Source organism: Anser anser (assembly GCF_964211835.1).
Source record: "Anser anser genome assembly, chromosome: 4".
NCBI classification, from domain to species: domain Eukaryota; kingdom Metazoa; phylum Chordata; class Aves; order Anseriformes; family Anatidae; genus Anser; species Anser anser.
The window spans coordinates 29882796-29901946 of record NC_139724.1 but is presented as its reverse complement, the minus strand read 5'-3'; the positions used below and the strand labels follow the sequence as shown (position 1 = coordinate 29901946).

General features: G+C 34.0%; 1 protein-coding gene across 14 annotated transcripts in view; it reads right to left on the bottom strand.

The window, feature by feature from the left end:
* Nucleotides 1–19151, bottom strand: part of FSTL5 (follistatin like 5) — a 413536-nt gene that overhangs the window by 24650 nt on the left and 369735 nt on the right. For 11 of the 14 annotated variants that reach the window (XM_083834399.1, XM_083834401.1, XM_083834389.1 and 8 more), the window contains 4 exons: nt 17962–17988; nt 14274–14392; nt 6036–6185; nt 1450–1557 (listed from right to left, as the gene is read on the bottom strand). In XM_083834399.1, coding sequence (XP_083690525.1) covers nt 1450–1557; nt 6036–6185; nt 14274–14392; nt 17962–17988 — 404 coding nt within the window. The remainder of the gene's footprint in view (nt 1–1449; nt 1558–6035; nt 6186–14273; nt 14393–17961; nt 17989–19151) is intronic. The other 3 variants (XM_083834395.1, XM_083834391.1, XM_083834393.1) reach the window with 1 other exon arrangement.

Sequence of the window (19151 nt, the reverse complement as noted above, 5' to 3'; positions counted from 1 at the left end):
TGCCTCTGTATTCCATCTGCTGTGTTAAACTTCAGCTAGAAATGACAACACAAATGACAGTGAATAAAGCTGATCAGCATTTCAGATTTCAAAGAATTGTTACATACCTAATCTTCATATTTCCTTTTTTCCCCCTTTTTTTTTTTCTAACAGAGTCCATGTTTATTCATATACATTATTAAAGTCTCCAGCAGTTAGTGCAAACTAATATTTTTGGTTTTTCACAGTTGACCCTAGATTGGGATTATGTTTCTTAAGCACTTCAGCCCAAGTGAAAATATAAGATATTATTAATTGATTCACAAGAAGCTATGCCTATACATGCTCCCAAGTCTTGTCAATCAGGAGGCAATTCAATATAGCACACATATATTTCAGAAGAGCAAGTGTGTTTCAGTTTACGTATTCCTTGAACCAATTTTCCTTGAATTTTCCTCAAATCCTGAACAGTCTCTGCAGTAAATCTTTATGGACAAGTAAAAGACAATTTTATATTAATAGCCACTATGATAATCATTTACATGCTCTTAAGAATGGATTAAAAAAGGAAAAGAATTGATTATGGATAGTGTAAAGGAAAAGGAGAGTGAAGATGATCACTGGCTTTAAAATAGGATATGTGTGACTCAGTTATCAGTCATTTTCTTAGGAGGAGTGACAGTGAAACTGCCACAAATTATCTTGCATATGCACAGTTACTAAGAGTCTAGAGGTGCTAAAAAGGTGTTTTCAAATGTTACTCATTTTTTTCTATTTAAGCCCTACGTTTGAATTTCTCTTACTCCTTATGCATTTAAAAACAAATAAGGACTCCATTGACTTCTAGAAAAAGGAAAGTAAGTTGAAATAATTTTGAAATTATTACACAAAGACTATCTCCATATTCTCATAGGATTACTTTAAATTAGAAGAAAGTAGTGAAAAAGCAGCAATGCAATTACAGTTTCCTGAAATGTTTCTTTAGTGGCTGTCCCTAGGCTTGCCACTGCTCAGAGGGCATGTAAAAAACAAAAATTTTTATTATATATCTGAAAAAAAAAAAAAAGATGGAACTGTCTTACCTTATTTTACTTACTCTTATATTTTACACTTACTTTAGTGAAATATGAATATGCCTAAAATCCAATGTATCCTCTAATTAGGGGCAAAAACATCATAAGCAGCAAGTTTGCTCTCAAAAGACTGGAATAGTGGCAAAACATGCTGCTGTTTTTACCTGTATTCCATGGCCTTCTATCAAGTTGATATTGTCAGTTCTGATTAAAGGTATCGAAAAAAAAAAATATATATATATATATATATTTTAAAGCAAAGTCAGTTATCTATCTTACTACCTCTGCTGGGTCATCATAATGATGTTTAAAGGAAAATATACAAGTGTCTCAATTACATAAAAATTCAGCCTATCTAGATTTCATAGCATATAATCAGTCTGATCAATATACCCACCTGCAAAGTTGGTGAATTCTTTTCCATGTTTCCCCAGCTCAGAACCCAGACCTGATCATGTGATTTATCATAGTGTAGTTTCACTGGGACAGGATCTGTACTCACCGCCTGCAGCATAATGAGAGAAGAAATTCTTACTTTCTGTCACATTTTAAAAAGAAAAATAATAAATATGATTGAATTAAAATGATGACTGGACATACATTTCCTGATGTTTTAAGATCATATTTAAAAATTATATTGTCAGTTTTTGAAACAGTCCTCTGATTAATTCAACGTTACTGAATCACTGATTTTTATCCATTATGTGTTCTAATATTTGACATCAAAACTGCATCATATTGAGGCTATTAAGAAGCTGAAAATAAACATTTTAAATCAAGTAGAAATGTACTTACCTTCCTTTCCTACCATCCCTCTCTTCATACATATCCGTTAAAAACTACACAAATTATTGGAAAATGGCTAAAAAGGGAAAGTATTCTCAAACCACATAGTGAATCAACATGAGATGCTCCTGCACAGTCCTGCATAAAACCAACACAGTGTTACTGCAGCCAACTCTGCTAAAGTGTATACTGTTGAAGCTGGTAAGCCCGTTAAAATATAAATGTTTCCCAAATACGATTTCTACTTTTTGTAGATGTGATCAGAACCAAGGTGTTTTCCCTACAACCTTGAGTTCTGTCTCCAGAGACTAAAAACCTTTTAGGCAGTTGAGATCTACACTTCCTTTTTTAGGAGAAAGACTGAATAATTCAGAGGTATCAAAAGGGAGGACAGACTATTTGATTCAGAGACATTCTGCATGAGGTAACAGTTGTGGGGATTACTTTTCTATATTCATAATTAAAGCAGAAAAAATAAGTGGAAATTGTTTTTAAGTCTCACTATTATGGAACAATAAAGCACAGCTTGTTTATCAGTTTGTCAGGGAGTATACCAGCTGGCTAATTAAGTGAACCTAATTTAAAGTAATGATGTAGATCCTCAAGATAATGCACTAATGGCTGGCTGAGATTGCTGATGATACTTAACTATACTCCTGAGGTGTTGGAAGTCACAACTTCATGTAAAAAAAAAATAATCCGTTTTTTTTCTTTTAGAAAATGGAAAACGAAGACAGGTCGCTACTCGCCAGATGATTTAAAAACAGAAAGGTGCCCCGTGGAAAAGGTCTTTCAAGTTTCATAACATTTTCTACTGCAAATAGAAGACAATTAGTCTAAAATAATACTTTGGTGGCTGTTGTATAGTTATTTTGTTTAGGCATATCAAAATTCAAGTTGGATTCCTCAAATGAAAGGTCTGGCTCGTGCATGTTCTGCTCAATGAGCACCAGTTGTGTTCGGGATCTGGGCCATGGCATTGCCTGGAGGAGAAGGAATTACCTGTGGAGTCATGCAAGGATAATGCAACTCCCAAGAAAGGAGCAGACAGCAAAAAGAAGCTCAGAGTCTTGGAGACATGCTTTCACAGCTGTTTCTAGCTATTCCAGGCTCAAATGCCACCAGCACAGAGTACTAAATGACAATGAGTTCTAGTTATATCAGCAAGCCTTGAAGTCGTCCTACTTAACTTTATGCTGCTAAGCAGTTCCAAACAATTACAGGTGACAGCACTTGTTTTCAAGAACTTACAAATGAAAGTAAATATTTTTCTTAACTTTATTATCTATGATTTAGATGTACCTGGCTAAATCACAAAACCTATGTATATCTCCTTAAAGATACACCATCCATGTTCCTCGTTTGGAAACATATATTGGAATTTAAAATGTCTATTCTAGGATCTTTTTAAAGTAATTATCTTGATAAAGATATTTTTCATAGAAACAAATAATCCTACAACCTAGTTATATACATTATCTAGATGTATATATGTACACTTGTATACACATGTGAAATGTGTTTTGCTGTTGTTGTTTGGCCCTTGATTAGCATGAAGGCTTGTGTAGTATCTGGTTTTACTTAATATGCCCTCTGAGGAGCACAGAAATAATGCACAAACCTAGACCGTTACAGAAACTTGAATATTTAATCTAACTCCATACAAGAACTGGAGAATCCCTCTATATCTTTATTGAGGAGGGGTATACCTTTAGTTGGTGGCTAATTTATTGAATTTTACTCTTTAGTTAACATGTAATGTTAAGTATCTCTAGGCATACCATTAATGACAGAATAAAACAATTAATAAAATAATTACAAATCTCATTTAAAGCAAATTTGAAATGTCTACCAATCAAACTATTCCATAAAACTTAAGTTCAAAACAACTTCCAACTTTTTTTTTTTTTTTAACATATTTCAGTAAGCTCTAAAGGCATAATATTGTCTCTCTTGTCACTGAAGTCTAAATGTTAATAAATGCAATTAAATTGGGATATCATTCATCGGTTTAACAAATTAAGATGACAAATTAATGCCAGTCGGAGACCAGGGAAATCATTGCTAGAAATTCCAGTTCTTCAAATAAGAGGATTGCAGTGAGAATTTTTTTTCAGTGTCTCTTCCTGAAGAAGTACATCAAATTGGCTGTAAAAAGTCTTATTCTCAGAAAACCAATTCTGATATGCAAAGGTAAACTTAACTAAATAACGATAATAATGAAATAAAAAGAAGAAAAGGAACAAATATATTAATAACTTTTTATTTTTAACTTTTTTTTTTTAAAGCATTTTATCCATCCCCATCCTCATTTGGAGTGGCTACGGTTTTCAATGCAGCTATGTCTACTGAGTCAATTGATAGACAAGGTAGTAAATATAGATGTATAAAGAATATAAAATGACAAGAATTAAAATGTTTTTGTCACTAATATATATAATCTCTATATTAAAGATTTTCATTCATTTATTGGCCAGAAAAGGCAAAAAAGCCTGAAGAAAATCTCCCTTTAAGTATTTTTTATTTAAATTAAATTAGAGTTCTAATACAAATCCATGTTATATTTAACAAAAAACATGTTGGTGATAGATGTGATGATACTATAAGTAACTCTGTAGATGTTATGTATAGTTTGTAATAATTTGTATGATTAAAATTTGAATCAGAACATCCAATGTGGTGTCAAAACCTCTGTATCAGAAAACCTCTCATACAGGTTTTCTTTCTTCAAAGAATCAGAGCAGAGTTGTTAACAATTTGACTAGCTTCAGAGCTTTTGCCCAGGAAATAATTTTATTTCAGAAAAAGCATAGCCCTGCTTTTAAAGTAAATTTCAGGAAGATTTTATATGATCTGTAATGTACTCAAACAAAAACCAAACCAACCAACCAACGCCAAAACAAAACAACAACAAAAAAAAACAAACCACAAGCCCCAAAAGAATGTTGACACTCCTGTGCTGAAAGCCTTTATCACTGAAAACCAAATATAACTTATCTTTCTTTTCAAATGACACTTGCCTGAAAAACTGAAGACTATACTATGAAATGTAATCTAATATAAAGGAAAAAAAAAAGTGTAATATGGTAGGAACACTAGGCAGAAACCAAACAGCAAAAATAATTACATTTTGCCTTTTTGATATGCCTTGTAAACATAAATATTTTAAGACTTTAAATAATATCTTCATGATCAGAAAGTATTTTAAAATATGCTGGATTTATAGCTATGATTTGCCAAATGCATTCTCATATACCTTTGACAATGCAACAGAATAAAACCTGTCCTTGTGTAAACCCCCCTTTAACCTCGCAGTACATTGACACCACTTATAATGCATTGATACCAGTAGAAATGGGAGAAAGAAAAGAAAAAAAGGAGAGAGATAGTAAGAGGAAAGAAGCCACGAATAGATTGGCTATAGTATTTGATTTCTATAATGGCAACCAAACTTCAATTTTTACTTCATCCCAATAAGGCTACTACTGACCATGTGAATTATATTGTGACTCTCAGGCTCTCCTGAGGCAATTGTACTGCTCCAGACTCTAGTACGTATCTTAGCATTGCCTTTACTACAAGGTCTTCTGCAAACTATATGAGTTAATTAATCTCTGTAGCATAGCATCATTTTCTCTCTTTTAGCCAATTAATTATTTTGACTAAGCAGAGTATCTCCAATAATGTCTCAGAGGCTGAGAAACAGACAGTACTACCTACATAGCAGACAGGAATAGAGAAGTTCCAGACCACAGCCTCCAATCTTTGCTAAGCATGGTCTTGTGTCTTCCACAATTAGAGCAATTTCTCTACCTGAAAGTTTACCGAATAACAGCCCTCCACCTTCTGTAGCCAACCTAACCCCCTGACCTTTCCTGTCAAAATGGTTAAATTCCATTATGATAAAATACTATTCTATACCTTCATTTTCAAGTGAAAAGTACTTCAATTCAGAAATTTTCCAAAGAACTACATTTCCTCAGCTACTTAACTTTTGTAAGAGGTATTTTTTCATATTGATTCTGTCCCTGCCAACTGACTATTTACAGGAACAATAACTAAACAAACTGTTGTTAAATGTAAATGAGCTTTTTTCCAGATACTGTTTGCTCTCAAACTAATGGCATCTTTTTTCCAAAAATATAATGAAAGAAACTTAGACATCAAATTAGACATCAACTCAAAAATTAGAAATACCTGTACAACTTTCTGAGACTGTACATCAACGATAAGTACTCTGTTGAGTGTGGGCTGAGTCACGTAAATGAACTTGTCTTTTACATTAACAGCAGTTGCCCATACACACCGCTGAACAGGATCTCCATCAGCTTTGGGACAAACTTCATCCTATATTTCAAAAGAAACAGAGAAAGTGCAAGAATCAGAACAGCTAACAATGCAATAGATAAAGAAAAATTAGAAAAATAACAATATTTTTTCTTCCCCTTTTTTTAACTGTAAAATACAAATCTCAGAAAATTTAGGGAAGGAAAAAGGATAAATCGACATTAGGACATATATTGAGGCTAGCCAAACTGCATGTTGTAAGCACCATGCTACTCAAAAGCATTCTAAGTGTAAAACATACTTCAATACATTCAGGCAGCATTAGCATTGCTGTCCTCAAAGAAAGGATGTGCGTTTTCTACACACGTCCTGAGAAAGAAACCCATTTGAAACAATACATGTAGAAAAGTAAGCAAGAGACCTTTTTAAAAATAACAAACAAATAAAACACACACAAATATATCTCATTACTGTACAGTAGCTTGCAACTCCCCCTTCTGCATCATCACAGTATCTTGCGAAGAAATGCAGTTATAGACAGGGCTTACACCTGAGGATACACCAGTAAGGCAGTTTCAAGATGCAGAAATATGAAATCAGAAAGATGACTGTGTAGCTGGAGAGCAAGAGAAGAGGAGGAGCTGTGGTTCAAGTTGCCACATGTTATAGGGACAAAGCACCAGTAATTAGAGGGATTTGCTTTTCTGGTCATGTGGAGTACTGATACATTGCTTCAGAAGTTTGCTCTTGCTCTAAGACGTTCCAGAGGCCTATCACACAAGTGTTAAACCCCATATAAATCAATTGCTTCAAATTATCATTCCTTATCCCTCTGTCCTTCTTTCCCTGCAAAAGGATGAAATTAAAACAAAAAAAAATTCCTGTTGACTTCAGTGAAATCATACTTCATATTCCATAATTACTAACTCTCACAGTTTATGTTCACTGTTCATATTTACAAATATATTACTGTTCATCATATATATATAGGTATTTATATCTCTGTTTCTATTTATTTTTAGTAAAGTCTTGTATTTATCAAAATTTAAAAAATATTTGGACAAATACATTACCATATTTAGAAATTCTCTTAATGAAATAGCATGATTTATTCCTATAACAGACATCAACTCTATGTAAAAACAAAGAGCTGAAAAATATTCTTCATGGAGAGGTACAACACGTGTCGAGGGTTTTTTCTTGTTGTTTTCCTGACCTATTCTTCTTTTCCCTCTTTATTTTTCTTCTCATTGCAAGGGAAATTTTCAACAAATTAAAATTATTATTTATTTTTAGCATTTATCTGCACTTCCTCCTAGTTTAAAATGCTCTGTCTCACGCATCATAACTGGTCACTGTGAAAATAATTATGATATGTCAGCAGATGATGACTTCGTTGTAGAATGAACAGAAAGAGTTGAAGAGATCTTTAAAAATAATTCTGTTTTTAAGCTTTAGACTCCTTTTATATGAAGGGGAAAAATACTGTGACAGAACAATACATCATAGAATCACAGAACATCCTGAGTTGGAAGGGACCCACAAGGATCATAGAATGGTTTAGGTTGGAAGGGACCTTAAAGATCATCTAATTCCAACCCCATTGCCAAGGGCAGTGACACTTCCCACTGGATCAGGTTACTCAAAGACCCATCCAACCTGGCTTTAAACACTTCTGGGGATGAGGCATACACAACTTCTCTGGATCATGGAGTCCAACTCCTGGTTCCACACAGGACCACCCAAAAAAACAGACCATGTGTCTGAGAGCATCTTCCAAACACTTCTTGAACTTCAACAGGCTTGCTGTTGTGACCGCTTCCGTGGGGAGCCTGTCCTTGTCCCCAACCACCCTCTTAGTGAAGAACCTTTTCCTCACACCCAGCCTGACCCTCCCCTGTCCCAGCTCCATGCCGTTCCCTCAGGTCCTGTCGCTGTCCCCAGACAGCAGAGCTCAGCACCTGCCCCTTGGCTCCCCTCGTGAGGGAGCTGCAGGCCGCCATGAGGCCTCCCCTCAGTCTGCTCTGCTCTGGGCTGAACAAACCAAGGGACTTCAGCCGCTCTTCAGACATTCTCCCCTCTAGAATCTCTCTGTCTTCTCAGCCCTCCTTTGGATGCTCTCAGATACTTTTATGTCCTTCTTATACTGTGGTGCCCAAAACTGCATAGAGTGCTTGAGGTGAAGCTGCACCAGTGCAGAGAAGAGAGGGACAATCACTTCTCTTGACTGGCTAGCAATGCTGTGCTTGATGCATCCCAGGGTACGGCTGGCCCTTTTGGCTGCCAGGGCACACTGCTGACTCATATTCAATGTGCCATCAACCAAAACCCCCAGATCCGTTTCTGCGGGGCTCCTCTCCATCCTCTCATCCCTAATTCTGCACATGTATATCCACAATTGTCCCTTTCCAGGTGCAGAATCCATCAGAGCCTGTTATAACCACATTTACTATAACCCTTTGAGCTTGACCCATCTGCCAATTGTTCAGCCATTGTACTATATATTTGTCTAGCTGTGTGGTGGACATTTTGTCCAGAAAGATACTGTGAGAAATGTTATTGAAAGCTTTGCTAAAATCCAAAACGATTACATCAGCTGGCTTCCTTTGGTCAACTAGGTGGCTAGCCTTGTCATGAAAGTTGTTTGAACGGGACATTTCCCTTGTGAAAAGGGACTTTTCCCTATGTTGGCTGTGACCAATGACTGCATATCCAGTACTAAACAATGTTTTCAAGAAGTAGATGATGCATTTCAATGCTAACTTTTCTGTTTCATCAACATTCTTTGCCTGCTGTGCCTCTGTACATTAGAGAAAATACACTCAATCTTTATATGTCAAAATAAGAAATAAATCAATTTTGAGCTCTAACTGAAGGAGTTTCTTTACAGAAGATCAATAGCCCCTGCTTGTTCCTATGTGGTTCTTAAACCTCAACAAAGGGAAGGTTTTTCAGAAATCACATTCATAAGGAAAAGTTACTAAACTCAGGTTCCATGGGATGGCACATAATCAGGACCTTCAGCAGATCTTAGACATATAAAGAGTAAGATTTATCTTACACTGCTAAAAAAGCCATGCACTCTCTAGAGAGGTTTAAAATCTGTTTTTAAAGAATGATAAGCGTAGTGACAAAGCAAACTTTTTTTCTTAAACATGGCTAAAAGCTTTTCATTGCATAAAGTGAAGTGTCAACATAAACAAGTATGTTTCTAATATTATGTGCAATCATCAGATCTACTGTCATTTGCCTTCCGTGCAACTGTCACTTCAATTGGAAGGTTGTTTCACTGATCTCAAATTGTGCTTTATATTTATTCTAAATATGCCTTGTCTTAGTTCCATGCTTTATCTAAACAGATAACTACATTTAGACTGTTCTACACACTCCTGTTGTGTCCTCAGCGAACAATTACTTCAAGTAATGCATTCTTAAATGTTTATATCTTTAAATGTGTATCCTGTGTCCTTTTCAGTCCTTTCAGTCATCTCTCTTAGAAACTCACCATAGTTTTCTTCATTTTTTGGTGCTGTGATTCTACAAAGGCACATTCAACATACCATGTAAAAATAGCACCAACTCCCGCTGAAGGAGTTCAGGTTTCTCTCACATGGCATCACGTAGATTAGTGTAAATGATTAATCATACCTCCCACTGTGGAGGTATACCAGAACAGAGCTATTTTCCTGACTCTGAGTTTAAAACACTGATTGAAATGTATTTCCAAATATTCTCTCAATGTAAAAGATACATACCTAAACTACATATATATATGTATATAGATGTATGCGTACACATATTTTATTTGAATTATAAACTACAGGGCATGATTCTTAATATATGGATAATTCATAAAACTCAATCCTTATTTTCCACTTCAAATACAACAAGAAGAAAGCACAATACTTTCTTAGATCAAAAGTAAAAAATAGAAAGAGAAAGTAAAATATAAATTTACACATACAAATTCAATTCACTCATTTTAGAATATTGCTTTTGTTATAAATTCCTGTAACACAATGCAAACTCTCACTTTGCTCCAAAACTTTAAAAAAAAAAAAAAGTGTTTCTCCAAAGCAACAGTAAAAAATATGCACCCAAATTCTCATATCCAAAATAGACTTTTTCCCAGCACCAACGGGTTTATGCAGTTGTTTCCCTTCTTATTCAAGCCCACACTTATCTACAAGCTCCAGAAATACCTTCAATCAATGGAACCAAAATCTTACTTTTTAAAAGTTAACAGTTATCTGATTAGACAGTTCAGATTTCCTTTACATTCGAAGCAATAATTCTAAGTCTCTATATTAATTTCCCCAGAGGTTGGGTAATTGGTTAAAATAATTTCTCCTTAAAATATAAGAATAAAACCACCATTTTCTTCTTCTAATTAAAATATGAGCAATTTACTTTCTCCTAATTCATTCTCTGAAAAAGCTAACATCTGATAGAATATTAACTTATTCCATTGCTTTTTTCCCAGATTTTTAATCAAAAAGTGCCTCACCCTACATCATGTCAGCAAATGGAGGAAAATAAGTACTTACAGAAAGTTTTTCAAACTAGACTGGGGCAAAATTCTCAGGAGAAAACACGTGGTTACAGATTTGTGCGTGTAAACTCCTTGTTTATAAATTTAGACTTGTGCAAGAGTCCTCAGTGTTTTAACAATAATTTGAGTAAATCTCTTTAAGCAGTATAAGGAAAACTCCACCTATGCTTTAATCAGCTAATAGTAAGATGACATCAAGCATTTACAGGAGTGTATGTGTCCAGGTTTGAATTTATATATCACCTATTCCATCTTACAACAGGAAGTTGTATATGATGAACATACTTGTTATTCAATAGTGAAAATCACTGTGGACCTTTTTCATTTTTTTTCCTCAACAATTTTGCACTTACTATACTTCCTGTGTCACAAGAGTGTAAATATGTAAACAAAAGAAATTTCTGTGGACTAACTACCGTGTCTCAAGTTCACATCCTGTGGAAACTTTGCTCTGGCGCATAGTCACATTTTGAAAATTATTATGAAATTAAGCATTCTGTTCCCACCTTTAGCACACATTCAACTCATTCAACTTCAATTATTAGAAGTCTCAGTTTATTCAAACACACATCTATTTTATTCTGAAATATGGCCATGACGTGTTAGTTCTTGTAGTAAAGAGGGAATCAGAATTATGTTGAACCCAGAATGATTTTTCTATCAATCTCGACAAAGACATTTTTTAATTGCCTTACCCCCCCCCCCCCAATTATTTTAATTGGAGGGTAAAATAAAAACACTGTTGCATAAGAATTAGAATTCAAGGTCTTTGGATAATATTAATTTGCAGAATATGAATACAGGTTGCATATTAGCAAGGAATATGCCCCAAACACTTCAGAATGAGAAGACATTTAACTGCTGAGAAGCACTACTTGCAGCATGGATAAGGATCTATTTGACAACAGTTTAAACAGAATTGTCAATATTAGCCCAATAAAAGTCAACTTTCATTTGGTACTTACTTAGAATATTCCAGTAATTCAAATGATTGTGAGAAGGAGTGGAGGAAGCTCTTTATAACTTCCTGTGAACCAAGATGATCCAGTAAAGCACTACATCTTTTCATTCACTTTAAACACAATAAAAGTCTAATTGATTCCCTTGTTAGGCACACACTAAAGTGCTTCACTGTATTGACACTCAGTTGCATAAGAGGCAATTAAATATTTAGATAAGAGTTCTCAAGTATATCGTTACTGAGAAATTGTATTTACCTTTAGCAAAATTAGCATAGCTAAATAAGCACGTGTAAATACTGCACCACTCATTCACAACACAATGCAATGCCATGTAGAAACACCAGAGTTCATTCTTTTACAAAAGCTCAGATACAGGTAATTCTATTTTGCTGACAAGTAAACAGGAAAGCCAGAGAGGAACATTGCAGTATCATGTGTATTTCACTTCTAGTACCTAAACTGCACTGCAGAATTTAGAAATGTTTCTACACTTTAACAAATATTTGACAATGAAACAGGTCTACTGGGGTTTTACTAATCATTTGAACAGCTAATTGAGAAAAGTGTAAAGAAATGGAAGAGTTTTAAGCAAGCACGAAATGATTTCCTATAGGTATATATTAAGAGCTAAGTGACACAGATTCTCTTAGCAATAGCCACCATAGATTTGAAAGGCTATATAAAGCAACCTAAAAATATGCAATACAGCAATATCTCTGATTAGCAGTTATATGACAGTTGAAGAGAATTAATAGCAAACAATTTACAACACTAGCTCTTACATTAAACAATCACATACTGAGCTAGGTAAAAATTTGACCCTGGGATAGAACTAAGCCATTTTGTTATCATTATTTAGAGAAAACGATTTTTCCAAAGAGGAAGATAAGACATTCTGCAAAGGAGGCAACAGTTATCTAAAGCTCCACGAGTTTTTTGTTTTATTTTGTTTTGTTTTCAATTATGTACTATTATATGTATTACTGTTAGTAATAGTATTAGCAGTATATGCAAGAAATTCTTTTAAATTCACATTTCATCTTTTTTTTCCTTCTTGCAAGAATAAAGATTTATTAATTTCTATTATAAGTGAAGAAAGAAGTTTTTGGTGTTAGAAAACAGAAATATTGTTGAATTTAATGGGCAAAATGACATGCATGCAAGTACAAAGCTTAATTTCTGGCTATATATTTTACCACAGCTACCCACAAACCAGAGATACCCGAAGAAGCACAAGTCTATATCTACTTAAAAATGAAAGCTGTCAAGTAGTCTGCTTTCCTGGTTTCTTTTTTAGGGATGGTTGGGGGGGTTATTTATTATGCTAATTTATGTTTGAAGGCAACAAAAAGGAATTAAGTCTGACTTATCCATCCTGATTATTACCACATTTCAATAAAAATACACTTAAAATCTAGCCTGCACTTTAGACCGATAAAATTTTAACAGACTTCTTAAATAATCAGCTTTTGAATTAAACAGCCATAAAAAAGCTCTTTGGCTTATTTTTGGCTGTGTCAACATAATTTCACTTAAGCTGCACAAATCAAGGTATGATTAGCTGTTCAAAGCATAATTATTCACACTAAAATAAATCTTGCTGTTGAGTACAGCAGCCTTTGACATCAATAATGTAAATTGAAGAGGCAAATTCCAATGAGACAGTTCTGCTGTTACTTTGTGCTGTTCTGCTGTGCTTAAGGTATTAGGGAAAAAACAAACTGTACGGCTCATGGGTTATTACACATGGGTTCTCATTTCAAGGTCACTCATTCAAATCCAAATAATGAGAAAAAGCTATTATTTTTGAAAGCTAATAGATCATATAGAACAAGTCAATGTAGTGACTAGTACCAAGTGTTCCTGTGAGAACATGCATCATGTCAGCTAGCGATTTGATTAGCAGTAAAGGAAAAACAACGGAAGAACAAATGGAAGTGGAGAATGCACTACTGTTTTTTGTAGTGATACACGTAAAAGCTACTTCATAAATGCACAGGATTTGGTGAAAGCCGCTATAAATCCATTGACAATAATGTTATTGAAACTATTTATACGAACTGTAAGTTGGAGTCAAAGCATTGATCATCTCTACTAATTTAGTGGAGCTCTAAGGTTGTTTATCAGGATAAGGATTTGCCTCATGACAACTGACAGTTTAATACAGACAAACAAAATCCATGGTAGAATGATATAAACAAATATCCAGTGGAGAAAAACAAACCGTTAAAATGATTAATTCAGATACTATATTTAATAAAGAGAGTGTTAATCCTTGAGTAATAGAGATGCACCTAACTGCATAAAAAAAAAAAAGCAGGTAATAAAAAGGAAAAAAAAAAGAGAAGATACAGAACTGTTAAAGGAAAGGAATGGGAGAAAAAAGAGGGAGAGAAGGACAAAAAGGAAGAGTAAGAAAAGCAGAGGAGATAAATTCAATCTACAACTAAGACTGAAAGTTTGAATTTGATCAAAGACAAGACAACAAATTTTGAGTATACAATTATAAGTTATACATTAACTGAGAAGGCATATCTGAATTTATCAAGCTGATAACACTAAACTAGCATTTCTTAATTAAAACTATAATTGAGAAAATACTGTAAATAAATTAAAAACAAAAAAACAACTTGCCTGAAAACCGAGGAGTTTTTCACTAGGCTTAATATGCCTCTGAAATTCACATTCCACTGGTTGTATTACTTTGATTCCATCTTCATAAAAAACATAAAACATGTTCCCAATTCCCAGACCTTAGGGAAAAAAAAACACATTGAAATGTACAAATTTAAATAATCACAAGAAAGAAAATCCTCGTATTGAAGTAAAACCCTCATCATATTACTCGTATAAGATCAGTTTGTTAATGTGTATTATACTAATACAACCAATCCTATGGGATCTTCTGTTGTAAAACTAAAACAAAGCTCTTATTCAGAATTTCACAGTTTTCTCCATTGGTAAGACATTGTCTTTATGAATATAGATCTAGAAATATAATCTATAGTTTGACAGCTGCAGTAATGAAAGTCTTCTCATGAAATAATTTACACTGAAATAAAATGAATATATATTCTTCGTGTATTCTTATTTTTCTTTTCCTGAGGGATGGAAGAGTTAAAATAATTTCTGTATCGCATTGAAAGAGAAGTTCAAAGTCTTTGTTATAAATCCTTGCTATATGTGACAGTTCTTTTAGTCCAAAAAGGAAATATTTTCTCTTGAATTTTATTGGAAAGCCAGAGCTGGACAGAAATTCAGTCCAAACTTGAAATGACACAAATATTCATAGAACTATTCAATCCTCTGGCAATGTTGCTGAATGAGAGGCATGACATAATGTTTTGTGGAGAAGGTGGGAACCAGGTCATGCTTATGACCATTAATAAGAACATCTTTCCAAGTTTGCTATGCACTACTTAAGACAGTTGTTGATTTGCTATGATGAATGACTAGTTATCTTCGTAGAATTTTATGAAGAGGAAAATCACCTTACTTATAAAATTATTATAATAAACTCTAACAAATAAACTGTGGGCTACAATGATAAAAAAAGTAGATGTCTCCTGTGTACAGAACCTAAGCTTGCACTTGACATAACAACATTTGGCGTATGATCACAGGAATAAAACCCAGGAAATATAAACTTGAGCCTGAACTCTGCTTATTCTAAATTCCGAAGGAATTTAGTGAACATTAGGGCGGAAAAAAGTGTGGGTTTGTGCACATATGTACCTATGTACATAGGTGTTTGTATGTATGTAAATACATACAAATTCACAGTCTACATTAGGAATGACACAGGTAATAAGGTCATTTAAAAGGCTGTAAGATGCATAAGGCTGCAAGGCAATGCCCAGAAACAGCAAGTTAATTTATCTTTGAGAAATCTCCTAGAATCATTCCTGCTTCTGGTCAATTTGTCCTAAAAAGAAGGAAAGAACAGTCTCCATGCAGGGTTTTCCTAGCTTTCTATCACATATATCTATTAATAGGATATCAAGGGCATAGGGAATATTTTGCAATATGTTCAAACTAGCTAATGGGATACTTTTGTACGCCTTTGCAGGTAAAGCAAATAGCCTGTATAAGATAACATGCCAAGTTCTTTCCTTAGAAAGTGCCTGACATTGTGTCCTGTAAGAACTGCTGGAACTTGTAGACAAGTCTGAAGTTAAGCTGCCCCTTCTAGTGATCATCACAGATAGCTGAGCAACTAACTTACTGTATCTTAGTGAAAAATAAATATGTATATCTGGTTGGGACGAAACAAGGTCTTCCCTTCTCCCTGGACCCACTGCCCTAAAGTGTATTATAGTTATTATCAGAATAAGTAATACCAGAATGTGAGGAAGTAAATCAGCCGATAGTCTGAAGCGATACAGTCATTTAATAAATTGACTCCTAACATGTCCCCCTCAGTTGCCAATATTCCAAAGCAGGCTTGCTAATTTACAGATAATATTTGTGCATAGCAGCACAACACAAAGTTTTATGACTGTATTCCTGGTGTCCAGATAGTAATGTTCACCAAAATGTTCTTCAAAGTCAGTGAAGGAGACACAGTAAGAAATGCCCTTTCTCCTGAGTCAGAGCAGCCAGTTCACATAAGGAACCTTACCTGTGGATCCAGTGACATAATCCCCATGCTTATGACCCCAAATCTCTTCCTTTGAGCATTCATCTACAAGTATCTACATAAATATCTAATCACTTAGGCAAGCCCCTTCTTTACAAATACAGGAGCTGTTCCTCTAAGGACATCTGATGTAATTTTGCAGCCCTCTCTCCTCTCCCTGCCTCCCCCAACATAAAACAGTACTTTTATAATACAGTTTCTCTGCCAGAAGCAACAACAACAACTTTAAATATATTCACTGCATTTAGACAAATGTGATTCTATGTTTAAAACTGGCTAACACCATTTTGGAAAAATGAAATGATGGTGGGTTTGGGTTTGTTTCCCAAATGTACAGTGATATATTTATGCTTGTGTATACATTATATTATTGTATTACATTCTAAAGTACCTTCAAAATCTTTTCTTACACACTCTTTTCCAGTTTTGTTCAAGATAAAACACAAGGGAATACTTTGATGGACACCTTCCCAATAAGCAGAGAGCTTACCACGCATTTGAAAACTTTGAGATAAGCATCTGTTTATCAGTTTAACTTTTAACAGTGACGTTGTATGAAACTCTGAACACATCATTTATACTCTGCAAGGCCAACAGGGCAGGAGGATCATAGTTGAACTCTACTGTAATCAGGCAAATGATTGTTTATACCAGCTGAGGAACTGATAAAATAGGAATATATATATATAAATGTATATATAAAACCAACAGCCTAGTTCATATTTGTAAACGCATTGATAAATGCCAGTCTAGTATGTAATTAGGCAAATGAAATACAAATTTTTGAATTCTTAAATTAAATTAAAATATTCATTTAAGAAACACCTAGAAATATCATTTGCAGCATGAATTCACAGCAAAACCTGAGCCATGTATAATATTACCAATATTCCAAAGAATATACTTGAAACATTTCCTATTCCTGAAATATATAAATTCCTAAATTAAAACTTTAACTTAGGATCCAGATACTTAGAGCAAAGAGATGAGAGCTCACAACAACACTTATTTTCTGTGATATTTTGATATTTCTCCATGATGACACTTTTTCTGCAGTATGATTTATGAAAAGATTATCTTGTATGTATATGAAAATACCTATTTTCCCTAGTAAAAGATACTTTCCATGCTATTAACATCTGATACTGTCTGTATTTATATTTATTCTTCAGTCTATCACAAAGCAAATCACAAACCTCCATTCCCTACCCCAACATTCAAAAACCCCTCCTGAGTATGTAAAGAAGAAAACATTTTGTCTTGCTGAGAAACAGGAAACTCTATTTTAACTAAACTGTTTAAGATTATAATTTTCACAAGTAAGAATGATTCAGACAAGATCAACAGCATATAAGCTGATTGGTGGGAAGCTTTATCATGTCAGCAAACAAAGGCGTGCATTTTAAGTCTGAGTTTCTTGTTCTATTCCTTTGAGTAACTGTCTAAAATTTTTGATCAGTTTATTTTCTCCTCCTTCTCCAAATGAAAAAACAGTTCATAAAGGCACCCACGTTTAAAGGATTATTTTCCACTACATTTTTTCTTTAAACCAAATCCCTCAAATATTGCACTGTATTGTACTGTAACTGTAGACTATGAGAAAATAACAAAACAAACAAGGAACAATAGATGAGCATTTCATTATAATATACAAAAATATGAAGAAAACATTTATATTAGTACCTTGCTCTCGCCACAATATATTTGCAACTGCAGCATGTAAGAGAGAAAGAATAGAAAAAATAAATGAACAAGAAAAAAACAGCATAAAAGATATAACAATTCGGACATAATTAGGACGATTTAACCTCTGATTCACTAAAATACATGTACAGGTAATTCAATGGAAACAGTGAATTAACAATAAGATTAAATAAAGTTTCCTATGTCATGTGATAAAGTTGTGATTTACCAACATAGCTATTGGGGTTAAAGTAAACCCCACCACGACCAAGTTATCTCCATTAGCCTTTAATCAATAGTTACGTTTCATAAACATATATGTATATGTGTTATTATCTATATTAATATGTATATTTATTAGAGGTGATGTCATTTTCATCGTTTCCTTTAAGTACAACAGAACTTTGAAGAGATTTATTTCAGAACATAGTTATGAGAGGAACATGAAAAACGCATACAAGATATTGTTCTGTATTGCTGTAATACAGCTATGCCACTGAAGATGACATGATGTATGATGTTTGACATTATCTTTGGAAGACCACAATGGAAACTATAAGAAGGTATGGCAACTATGTGTTTAAGTTGTTTTTTTTTCTACGAAAAATTAAGATGTAGTTGACCACCTTATATAATGTTTGGATTTTAGACCTTTGAGATCAATGAAAACTAATTATGCTAATTTACTACTCATACTCTTTCTGCCTGGAGAGAATACAAAGGATTAAAGCATAACTGCAAATTTAAAATATTTAGAGTTCAGCATGTCGTAAATTGTTTGAAATGCCACCGCTGAACAACAGGTGTTCTGTAATACAGTGATCTTAAGAAACAGAGAAAAATTTAAAGGAAAGAAATACAACACAGAGAACATGTCACATATTAGATAATGAAATTGTGATATTTGCTGAAACAGTGTTGCAAAAGCTAAAAATATTAATGAACATTGAAAGAAAAACTTTGGAAGAAGTAATGGAAGAGACATTATTAAAAACAATGTTGGGTGCTCAAGCTTGAGACTACAAGCAAGAAGAACCATTATTCCTGAAAAGACCCAAATACTATGATTTTCCCAAGCATCTTTCACTGGGCACTGCTGCAGACAGGACTGTAGCCTAGATGGGCTTTTTGCCTTGTACAGTGCAGCATTTCTCTTGTTCTTGTGCTCTGCCAGAAGAGATAGATCATCA